The sequence below is a fragment of the Tachyglossus aculeatus genome, chromosome 21 (assembly GCF_015852505.1).
Source record: "Tachyglossus aculeatus isolate mTacAcu1 chromosome 21, mTacAcu1.pri, whole genome shotgun sequence".
NCBI lineage: Eukaryota > Metazoa > Chordata > Mammalia > Monotremata > Tachyglossidae > Tachyglossus > Tachyglossus aculeatus.
In genome coordinates, this window is record NC_052086.1 from 47,283,991 (window position 1) to 47,296,299 (window position 12,309).

General features: G+C 47.4%; 1 protein-coding gene across 3 annotated transcripts in view; it reads right to left on the reverse strand.

Annotated features, from left to right (window-relative positions):
- Positions 1-12,309, reverse strand: part of LOC119942307 (katanin interacting protein) — a 174,122-nt gene that overhangs the window by 129,895 nt on the left and 31,918 nt on the right. For all 3 annotated transcript variants that reach the window (XM_038763019.1, XM_038763018.1, XM_038763017.1), the window contains exon 3: positions 6,321-6,397. In XM_038763019.1, coding sequence (XP_038618947.1) covers positions 6,321-6,397 — 77 coding nt within the window. The remainder of the gene's footprint in view (positions 1-6,320; positions 6,398-12,309) is intronic.

The window sequence follows — 12,309 nt, forward strand, 5'->3', positions numbered from 1 at the left end:
GAGACAGCCCCTACCCAACAGTGGGCTCACAGTCTAAAAGGGTCAGCTTATAAACCCATTTGAGTCTACTCCTTGAGAACAAAGGTTGGGGCTCCTACCTCTGTCGGACCCTCCCAAGCATTCAGTATAGCTCTCCGCACACATTAGGCATTTGATACATTTGCTGATTGACTGATAGGGCCAAAACGCCGGGTGTGGATTCTCCAGGGCCAGGCCCAAAAGGCAGCCAAGCAAGGCAGGTAGGGGAGAAAGACAGGGAAGCAATTAAAGTGGAAAAGAGGGATTAAGGGATAGGGGAGGGAGGGAGGGATGGAAAGGGGGAGAGAAAAAGAGAGAGAGAGAAAGACAGAGGAGAGATAGACAGTCACACACAGAGGGGGAGGGAGGAGAGCAGCGTGGCCCAGCGGAAAGAGCCCGGGCTTTGGAGTCAGAGGTCATGGGTTCAAATCCCAGCTCCACCAGTTGTCAGCTGTGTGACTATGGGCAGCTTCTCTGTGCCTCCGTCTGTAAAATGGGGATTAAGACCGTGAGCCCCCCCGTGGGACAACCTGATCACCACGTAACCTCTCCAGTGCTCGGAACAGTGTTTCTTTTAGACTGTGAGCCCACTCTTTTAGACTGTGAGCCCACTGTTGGGTAGGGACTGCCTCTATATGTTGCCAACTTAGTACAGTGCTCTGCACACAGTAAGCGCTCGAGAAATACGATTGATTGATTGATTGATTGATTGAGAGGAAGACAGAGTGGGGAAGGGGAGAGGAGGAGGGAGAGAGAGATGGGGAGGGGGAGAGAGAGTGCAAAGACTGGTGAAGAACACAGAGGGAGGCAAGGAAGGGCCTGGGCAACAGACACAAATTCACAGATAATCAGCAGTTGCTGCTTAATTTTCTGTCCCCCAACATGGCATGGCAACAGCCAAGGCACTGGAGTCCAGACCCATTTATCCATAATAAATGATAATGATGGCATTTGTTAAGCGCTTACTATGTGCAAAGCACTGTTCTAGGCGCTGGGGAGGATACAAGGTGATCAGGTTGGCCCACAGGGGGGCTCACAGTCTTAATCCCCATTTTACAGACAAGTTAACTAAGGCACAGAGAAGTGACTTGCCCATAGTCACACAGCGGACAAGCAGCAGGGCCGGGATTTGAAGCCATCAATCAATCAATCAATCAATCGTATTTATTGAGCATTTACTGTGTGCAGAGCACTGTACTAAGCGCTTGGGAAGTCCAAGTTGGCAACATCTAGAGACGGTCCCTACCCAACAGTGGGCTCACAGTCTAGAAGGGGGAGACAGAGAACAAAACCAAACATATTAACAAAATAAAATGAATAGAATAGAGAGACAGGCAGGAGGGTGGTGTTGTCTGCAGTGATGTGAAAGAGAGTTTGAGAAGGAAGATGAGAGATTCAGTTTTGGTCATGTTGATTTTGAGGCAACTGTGGGACACTCAGGTAGACCTGTCCTAAAGGCAGAAGGAAATGTGAGATTGCACAGAAAGGGAGAGGTTGGGGCTGGAGATGTAAATTTGGGAGTCATCTGGGTAGGGATGGTAATTGAAACTATGGAAGCTGATGATCTAGACTGTGAGCCCGCTGATGAGTAGGGACCCTTTCTATATGTTGCGAACTTGTACTTCCCAAGCGCTTCGTACAGTGCTCTGCACACAGTAAGCGCTCAATAAATATGATTGAATGAATATGTACAAGTAAAACAGAGTAATAAATCCGTACAAACATATATAAATATATACAGGTGCTGTGGGGAAGGGAAGGAGGTAAGGCAAAGCCCGGGCTCTTTCCACTGAGCCCCGCTGCTTCTCTCATGTAGTGGGCATGTACTCTCTGCCCTGGAATTCCCTCCCCCTTCATACTCAGCAGACCATTTTTAAAGCCCCACAAAAATCACCTCTCCTCCAAGCAGCCTTCCCTGACTAACTTCTCATTTCCCCACTCTACTCACCGTCCCCTCTGCATTGCCTAGGCTCTTGGGAAGGTACCCCCTTAAGCGCTTTGATACTCACCTCATCCTCACCCCACAGCCCTTATGTACATATCCTTACACTCAACCGTTTCCCCTTTCGGTCACTTATTTTCATGGATCTCTCCCCAGCTACACAGTAAACTCCCTGTGGGCTGGGATTGTGTCTACCACCTATATTACATTGACTCTCCCAAGCGCTCAGTACAGCGGGCTGCACGCAGCGCTCAATAAATACCCTAAAGGGTGTAGCTATGCTTGGCTGTGGGCTCTTTTAGACTGTGAGCCCACTGTTGGGTAGGGACCGTCTCTCTATGTTGCCAACTTGGACTTCCCAAGCGCTTAGTACAGTGCTCTGCACACAGTAAGCGCTCAATAAATAGGATTGATTGATTGATTGGCACGGCTGCTGGCTATTCTGGACTGTTTCTGGTGTGACTGGAACGAGTTTCTAGAAACTTCCTAAAAAACAGCTGTAGTGTTGGCAGTGGGAGCAGTCACCCCTCCACTATTCCAGAAGCAGCGTGGCTCAGTGGAAATAATAATAATAACGATGGCATTTACTAAGCGCTTACTATGTGCAAAGCACTGTTCTAAGTGCTGGGGAGGTTACAAGGTGATCAGGCTGTCCCACGTGGGGCTCACAGTCTTAATTCCCATTTTACAGATGAGGTACCTGAGGTGCAGAGAATAATAATAATAATAATAATAATAATAATAATAATAATAATAATAATAATAATAATGGCATTTGTTAAGCATTTACTATGTGCAAAGCACTGTTCTAAGTGCTGGGGAGGTTACAGGGTGATCAGGTTGTCCCACGGGAGGGGGGGGGGGGGTGTCACAGTCTTCATCCCCATTTTCCAGATAAGGTAACTGAGGCGCAGAGAAGTGAAGTGACTTGCCCAAAGTCACCCAGCTGACAACTGGCGGAGCTGGGATTTGAACCCATGACCTCTGACTCCAAAGCCCGGGCTATTTCCACTGAGCCACGCTGCTTCTCTAAGAGCTTGGGCTTTGGAATCTGAGGTCACGGGTTCAAATCCTGGCTCCGCCGCTTGTCAGCTGTGTGACTTTGGGCAAGTCACTTCACTTCTCTGGGCCTCAGTTCCCTCATCTGTAAAATGGGGATTAAGACCATGAGCCCCCCGGGGGACAACCCGATCACCCTGTAACCTCCCCGGCGCGTAGAACAGTGCTTTGCACATAGTAAGCGCTTAATAAATGCTATTATTATGATTATTAAATGGCTTCGCTGCCGCCACCACAGCCCTTCAAACCCCCTCCTGCCACCTGGCCAAAAGCAAGACTTAAAGCAGTCCCCGAGGCCGCTGCGTACTCTGGCTGATTCGGCCCAGGTGGCTGGGGTCACAACCCTGGATCGCGATTTATGGTCGGGAAAACGCATTTTGATGGGGCTCACCACAGAGGTGGATTACAAGCCGCGTAGCGACAATGGCCCGGATTCGGCATTTGGCCACTGAATCGCCGTCGGGAGCAGTGACCCGGTGACAAGCTGGAGGGGAGTCAAACTGGGGTCTTCAATTCTGGCAAGTAGCGGTAGTTCTGCGCACCCACTCCTCAGTGGGGCTGCGCTGCATGCTAAAAACTCTCTAGGTGAAGCAGCGAAGGATGGATAATGGGTCTGGGAGCCAGAGGGCCACAGGTTCTAATTCCAGCTCCACCACTTGTCTGCTGCGTGACCTTGGTCAAGTCACTTGACTTCCCTGGGCCTCAGTTCCCTCATCTGTAAAATGGGGGTTGAGACTGTGAGCCCCATGTGGGTCAGGGACTGTGTCCAACCCAATTATAGCTTGTATCCACCCCAGGGTTTAGTATAGCACCTGCACATAGTACGCGCTTAACAAATACCACAGTTATTACTCTGGAAGGCCATTTCTTATCTCTCCGGCAGTTCATTCTCAGTCTCCTTTGCGGGCTCCTCCTCCCCCTCCCATCCCGTTACTGTAGGGGTTCCTCAAGGGTCAGTTCTTGGTCCCCTTCTGTTCTCCATCTACACTCACTCCCTTGGTGAACTCATTTGCTCCCACGGCTTCAACTAACATCTCTACGCCGATGACACCCAAATCTACATCTCCGCCCTTCCAGACTCGTATCTCTTCCTGCCTTCAGGACATCTCCATCCAGATGTCTGCCCGCCATCTAAAACTCAATATGTCCAAGACTGAACTCCTTATCTTCCCTCCCAAACCCTGCCCTCTCCCGTGCTATTCTATTTATTTTGTTAATGATGTTCATATAGCTATAATTCTATTTCATTCATTCATTCATCCAATCATATTTATTGAGCACTTACTGTGTGCACAGCACTATACTAAGTGCTTGGGAAGTACAAGTTGGCAACATATAGGGACGGTCCCTACCCAACAACAGGCTCACAGTCTAGAACGGGGAGACAGACAACAAAACTAAACCTGTGGACAGGTACCAAGTCATCAGAATAAATAGAAATAAAGTTAGATGCACATCATTAACACAATAAATAGAACAGTAAATATGTACAAGTAAAATAAATAGAGTAATAAATCTGTACAAACATATACACAGGTGCTGTGGGGAGGGGAAGGAGGTAGGGCGGGGGGGATGGGGAGGAGGAGAGGAAAAAGGGGGCTCAGTCTGGGAAGGCCTCCTGGAGGAGGTGAGCTCTCAGTAGGGCTTTGAAGGGAGGAAGAGAGCTAGCTTGGTGGACGTGTGGAGGGAGGACATTCCAGGCCAGGGGGAGGACGTGGGCCGGGGGTTGACGGTGGGACGGGCGAGAACGAGGTACGGTGAGGAGATTAGCGGCAGAGGAGCGGAGTGTGCGGGCTGGGCTGAAGAAGGAGAGAAGGGAGGTGAGGTAGGAGGGGGCGAGGGGATGGAAAGCCCTGAAGCCCAGGGTGAGGAGTTTTAGCTTGATGTGTAGGTTGACTGGTAGCCTCTGGAGATTTTTGAGGAGGGGAGTAACATGCCCCGAGTGTTTCTGCACAACAATCTGGGCAGCAGCGTGAAGTATAGACTGAAGTGGGGAGAGACAGGAGGATGGGAGATCAGAGAGGAGGCCGATGCAGTCATCCAGTTGGGACAGGATAAGAGATTGAACCAGCAAGGTAGTGCTGTGGATGGAGAGGAAAGGGCGGATCTTGGCGATGTTGCGGAGGTGAGATCGGCAGGTTTTGGTGACGGACTGGATGTGTGGGGTGAACGAGAGAGCAGAGTCGAGGATGACACCAAGGTTGCGGGCTTGTAAGACGGGAAGGATGGCAGTGCCGTCTACAGTGACGGGAAAGTCAGGGAGAGGGCAGGCTTTGGGAGGGAAGATAAAGAGTTCAGTCTTGGACATACTGAGTTTTAGATGGCAGGCAGACATCCAGATGGAGATGTCTTGAAGGCAGGAGGAGACACGAGCCTGAAGGGAGGGAGAGAGAGCAGGGGCAGAGATGTAGATCTGGGTGTCATCAGCATAGAGATGATAGTTGAAGCCGTGGGAGCGAATGAGGTCACCAAGGGAGTGCGTGTAGATCGAGAACAGAAGGGGACCAAGCACTGAACCTTGGGGAACCCCCACAGTAAGGGGATGGGAGGGGGAGGAGGAGCCTGCAAAGGAGACGGAGAATGAACGACCGGAGAGATAAGAGGAGAACCAGGAGAGGATGGAGTCTGTGAAGCCAAGGTTCGATAGCGTGTTGAGGAGAAGGGGGAGGTCCACAGTGTCGAAGGCAGCTGAGAGGTCGAGGAGGATTAAGGTAGAGTAGGAGCCGTTGGATTTGGCAAGAAGAAGGTCTGTTTGTTCTGACGATTTTGACACCTGTCTATGTGTTTTGTTTCGTTGTCTGTCTCCCCCTTCTAGACTGTGAGCCCGATGTCAGGTAGGGACCGTCTCTATATGTTGCCGACTTGTACTTCCCAAGCGCTTAGTACAGTGCTCTGCACACAGTAAGCGCTCAATAAATACAATTGAATGAATGAATGAATGTGCAGCTCAGAGCCTCGGCTCAGGTGCCCAGACCCTGAAGGAGCCTCAGGTTTAACATGTTGGGAGCAAGGATGAGGAAGAAGATGCAGCAGCTCAGGGGATGGTTTCCGTGGTCGTGTGTGGGAGTGTTCGGGGGAGTCATGGAATGACAAATTTAAGACTATGTACTGCAGATCCACGGTGCGCTCTTGGGTTTCCCCTTCGAGAAAGACAATCAAGTTAACGAAGCAGCAGCCCCTGAGTTCTGCTGAAGTGGAAGCTCTGTTGGTTTTCCTCCCACAGCGAAGCCTGCGTGTCATTAATAAAAATCAGATTTGTTTCTCTAATATTACAGCCGGCTGTACGGTGATTGCATCTTACCGGTTTCTTTGCTGAAGCAATATTAAATACTCGTCATGTTTCTCATCAAAGTCTGTCGCCAAGTCCTTTGTGTAACCCTGAAATGAGAAAGCATGGGTGTGATGGGGGAAGGAGAAAGGCGTTACCAACAGGAAGATCAGCTGCCTAGAACATAGAATAAAACTTACGAGGTTTATTCTAACCTTGAAGATGAACCAAATCTCCACACATGACACTGGAAAATAACCTTCTGTGCATACACAGGCAACCCCAAGAGACCAACTGATGGTCTACTCTTTCCCACTGCTAATGTTTCTGATAAAGGAGAATATAACCTATGTCCCCTAACCCTTTACTGATTATAAGCAACATAAAAACACAGTATCCTGAAACGATCCAGACGTTCTCCATTATATTTTTCAGTAATTTTCATACAATTATTTCAATATTCACAGTTGATTGCAATCAACGTAAAGGATTTGGGTTTTTTTATAAAACGAAAATGAATGCTGTGTTATAACGGAACCTCACTACCTAGTCACACTCTCAGGAATGATGAGGAATTTTGAATGACATTTCCAAAATAAGCACACACAATGAGAATGTAACTTGCTTAGGAAAGCCTTAATAGCTTTCACGGGTAGGAAAAGGCCAGGGAAAATAGGAAGAAAAGAAAAAGAGGAGAAGAGAAAATTTATCACCTACCATTTCACTATTACTATTAGGTACGCCAAAAGTTCAGCGAGATTGAAGACATTTTCAATCTGTATATATGTATATATGTTTGTACATATTTATTATTCTATTTATTTATTTATTTTACTTGTACATATCTATTCTGTTTATTTTATTTTGTTAGGTTTTGTTCTCTGTTTCCCCCTTTTAGACTGTGAGCCCACTGTTGGGTAGGGACTGTCTCTATATGTTGCCAACTTGGACTTCCCAAGCGCTTAGTACAGTGCTCTGCACACAGTAAGCGCTCAATAAATATGACTGATTGATTGATTTTCAAATCCGGAACTAAAATATGCCTTTCTCCGTACAAGTTTAGACGATTCCTCAGTACAGTGGACATAATTGTGACTCCACAAGTAGAGTGGATTTTTGTTTTGCCGAAGACATTTCTCTGGGAGATTTCAAATCTCCAAGGAGGTAACTAATAATGAGCAATAATGAGGCTGTAAGTTCACTGTGGGCAGGGAAACGCGTCTACCCATTCTGTTGTAGTGTACATTTCCAAGTGCACAGTGCAGTGCTCGGCAACAGGAGGTGCTCAGTAAGTAGCGTGGATGGATTAATGAGGGCTGTGCTGTTCAGACAGGCATTATCATCATCATCAATCGTATTTATTGAGCGCTTACTGTGTGCAGAGCACTGGACTAAGCGCTTGGGAAGTCCAAGTTGGCAACGTCTAGAGACGGTCCCTACCCAACAGTGGGCTCACAGTCTAAAAAGGGGAGACAGAGAACAAAACCAAACATACTAACAAAATAAAATAAATAGAATAGCTATGTACAGGTAAAATAAATAGAGTAATAAATATGTACAAACATATATACATATATACAGGTGCAGTGGGGAAGGGACTAGACGGGATGCCGTGACAGTGGTTGCCAATTTGTACTTCCCAAGAGCTTACTACAGTGCTCTGCACACAGTAAGCGCTCAATAAATACGATTGATGATGATGATGATGATGATGATGGTACATATCACATTTCTGGCTTTTCCACTCACCTGCCTTGTGGCCGTGGGTGCCCGCTATTCTCTTTAAGCAAGGGCACAAAAAGGTGGCGGGGATTTTAGGGGAGATGGGGACTGCGCTACCGAAAGCCAGAAAGGCTGTGACAGGTCTGTAAACTCCCTGAGGGCAGGAGAGCACGTTACCGGCTCTACTGAGAAGCAGCGTGGCTCCGTGGAAAGAGCCCAGGCTTTGGAGTCAGAGGTCACGGGTTCAAATCCCCGCTCCGCCACTTAATAATAATAATAATAATAATAATAATGGCATTTTTTAAGGGCTTACTATGAGCAAAGCACTGTTCTAGGCGCTGGGGAGGTTACAAGGTGATCAGGTTGTTCGCCGGGGGGCTCACAGTCTTAATCCCCATTTTTACAGATGAGGTAACTGGGGCTCTGAGAAGTGAGGCGACATGCCCAAGGTCACACAGCAGACTTGTGGTGGAGCCGGGATTCGAACCCATGACCTCTGACTCCAAAGCCCGGGCTCTTTCCACTGAGCCACGCTGCTTGTCAGCTCTGCGACTTTGGGCAAGTCACTTAACTCCTCTGTGCCTCAGTTCCCTCACCTGTAAAATGGGGATTACGACTGTGAGCCCCCCGTGGGACATCCCGATCACCTTGTATTCCCCCCCAGCGCTTAGAACAGTGCTTTGCACATAGTAAGCGCTTAATAAATGCTATTATTATTATTATTATTATTACTGTTCTCTCCCAAGTGCTTAGTACAGTGCACTGCCCACAGGAGGAGCTCAATAAATCCCACCATTTTGGACTGACTGGGCTGACTGGAAACTCTCGAGTCTTGTCAGAGACTTGGGATGAGGAAGGATGAGAGTCCAGCTCGGAAATCTGTCAGGGCAATCGGCCTCTACTCAATCAATCAATCAATCGTATTTATTGAGCGCTTACTGTGTGCAGAGCACTGTACTAAGCGCTTGGGAAGTACAAGTCGGCAACACATAGAGACAGTCCCTACCCAACAGCGGGCTCACAGTCTAGAAGTCGTATTTATTGAGGGCTTACTAGGTGCAGAGAACTGTATTAAGTGCTTGGGAGAGTATAGACACATTCCCTGCCCCTAACAAGCTTACAGTCTAGGCTGGAGGGGACTCTGTGGCCGACTTGTACTTCCCAAGCGCTTAGTACAGTGCTCTGCGTACAGTAAGTGCTCAATAAATAGGACTGATTGATCTATGCCTGTTTGCTCATTCCACGGCTACCTTGGGGAAATGAGGCAGTTACAGAGGAAAGCTACTATAAACTTGTTGTGGGCAGGGAGTGCGTCTGTTTATTGCTTTTAGCGTACTCTCCCAAGCGCTTAGCACAGTGCTCTGCATTCATTCAGTCGCATTTATTAAACGCTCACCGTGTGCGGAGCACTGTACTAAGCGCTTGGGAGAGTACATGACACCAGTAAACGGCGTGAGAAGCAGCGTGGCTCAGTGGAAAGAGCCCGGGCTTTGGAGTCAGAGGTCATGGGTTCCAATCCCGGCTCCGCCAATTGTCAGCTGGGTGACTTTGGGGCAAGTCACTTGACTTCTCTGTGCCTCAGTTACCTCATCTGTAAAATGGGGCTTGACTGTGAACCCCCCGTGGGACAACCTACGTTGCCAACTTGTACTTCCCAAGAGCTTAGTACAGTGCTCTGCACACAGTAAGCGCTCAATAAATACAATTGAATATAGAGCCTCTAACCCCTCCTGGCAGCGCCTGTCATCATCATCATCATCATCATCAATCGTATTTATTGAGCGCTTACTATGTGCAGAGCACTGTATTAAGTGCTTGGGAAGTACAAATTGGCAACATATAGAGACAGTCCCTACCCAACAGTGGGCTCACAGTCTAAAAGGGGGAGACAGAGAAAAAAGTCAGTTTTTTGAACTCTGGACCGACTAAAAGGCATTTCCAAGGAGAACAAAAAATCCCCCCAAAAGAAAAATACCCAAATATAGTCCAGGCCTTCCTGGCTAAATTGGGACTGGTGACAACCCCGCCTCCCCTAAAGCCACAGAGCAGCACTGCCCGGTGCCTACAGCACGGGACTGGGAATCAAGAGGACCTGGGTTCTAATCCCACCTTTCCCACCTGTCTGCTGTTGTGACCTTGGGCCAGTCGCTTAACTTCTCTGTGCCTGAAATACCACAGCTATAAAAATGGAGATCAATTCTGCGAGCCCCATGTGGGACATGGACTGTGCCCAACCTGATAAGCTTGTATTTGCACATAGTAAGCGCTTAACGAAGCGCTTGAGAGAAGCAGCGTGGCTCAGTGGAAAGAGCCCGGGCTTTGGAGTCAGAGGTCATGGGTTCGAATCCCGGCTCCACCACTTGTCTGCTGTGTGACCTTGGGCAAGTCACTTAACTTCTCTGAGCCTCAGTTCCCTCATCTGTAAAATGGGGATTAAGACTGTGAGCCCCACGTGGGACAATCTGATCACTTTGTACCTCCCCCAGCGCTTAGAACAGTGCTCTGCACATAGTAAGCACTTAACAAATGCCAACATTATTATTATTATTATTATTATTATTATTAACAAATACCATCATTATTATTATTATTATTATTTACCCAGTGCTCAGTACAATTCCCGGGACATCATAAGCGGTTAACAAATACCAGCTAAAATACTTGCTAGCAGCTAACGGCTGATCCACTAAGATGGAATTCTGTAAAATTCTGCCAATTAGACAAAGCCACTGACTACTATTTTTTTTTTTCTTTAGAGAATGTGATTGCAGCTGATTTCTGCGGGCAACACCTTCAGTTAATCTAAAACAAAATCCGCAGTCTACAAGAGTGAAGATTCACCTTCACTCCAGATAATCTGATTTCAGCATCAATCAATCACTCGCATTTATTGAGCGCTTACCGTGTGCAGAGCACTGTACTAAGCGCTTGGGAAGTACAAGTCGGCAACATATAGAGACGGTCCCTACCCAACAGTGGGCTCACAGTCTAGAAGCTAAGACATCCTTGTAAAAATCATTATATATGGGAGCAGCCTGATCAATTCACAGTCACTAAGTAGGCACATTAATCAGTTCCTTTCCTAATGAAGACAAACAGCTCATGTTGTTCCTTGTCAACTGCAGAGACAGCCTTGCAGCTGGAGAGAAAGTTTTGATGAGTCTATTACGTGAGATCTTTTTTATTTTTTTTAAGGTATAAAAGGATTCATTATGGCACTGCAAAAATTACCATTCTTGTCCTGGACCCCTCTGTTTTCCTTCCCAAATCTCCAAACCCCCAAACTGTAGCCGTTTCCTCCCTGACAAAGTCATGGGTGTGATTTTAAAAATATCTATCAAATGTACACCAAGGTGGTTGGTGTGTCTAAATGCAGGGATATCCACTGACATTTTAATGACGGCATTTATTAAGCGCTTACTATGTGCAAAGCACTAAGCGCTTGGGGGGGTTACAAGGTGATCCTCATCATCATCATCAATCGTATTTATTGAGCTCTTACTGTGTGCAGAGCACTGTACTAAGCGCTTGGGAAGTACAAATTGGCAACATATAGAGACGGTCCCTACCCAACAGTGGGCTCACAGTCTTCAGGTGATCACGTTGTCCCACATGTGGCTCACAGTCTTAATCCCCACTTTACAGATGAGGTAACTGAGGCCCAGAGAGGTGAAGTGACTTGCCCAAAGTCACACAGCTGACAACCGGTGGAGCCGGGATTTGAACCCATGATCTCTGACTCCAAAGCCCGGGCTCTTTCTACTTTTAGACTGTGAGCCCACTGTTGGGTAGGGACTGTCTCTATATGTTGCCAACTTGGACTTCCCAAGCGCTTAGTACAGTGCTCTGCACACAGTAAGCGCTCAACAAATACGACTGACGATGATGATGACTGAGCCACGCTGCTTCTCAAATTTTAAAAAACAACTTGCCTTTCCATGTAGACAGCACCAATTTCTCCAGAAATTGGACAACGAGAGTCTCCTTCTGGCAGTATTAAAACAGCCAACGTCTTGAGGGTCCAAACAGAAAAGAGGAGACCGTCTAATAAATATGATCTTTAATCAGAATCAGGAAACAAAACAAAAGGCAAGGCTTGGATTTAGCATCGGTTTGTAGCTAGCCAGGATTTCTGTTTTGCCTGAAACCGGATTTGGAAGGGGTGAGGAAAAAGGCCTCTGTTTTGGAACCGTGTCTCTGCGAAAGCATCTAAATAGTTTCAGCAGTTATCTTTCTAGGACTGTCTCTGTATTGACACAACTTTCATCATCATCATCATCATCAATCGTATTTATTGAGC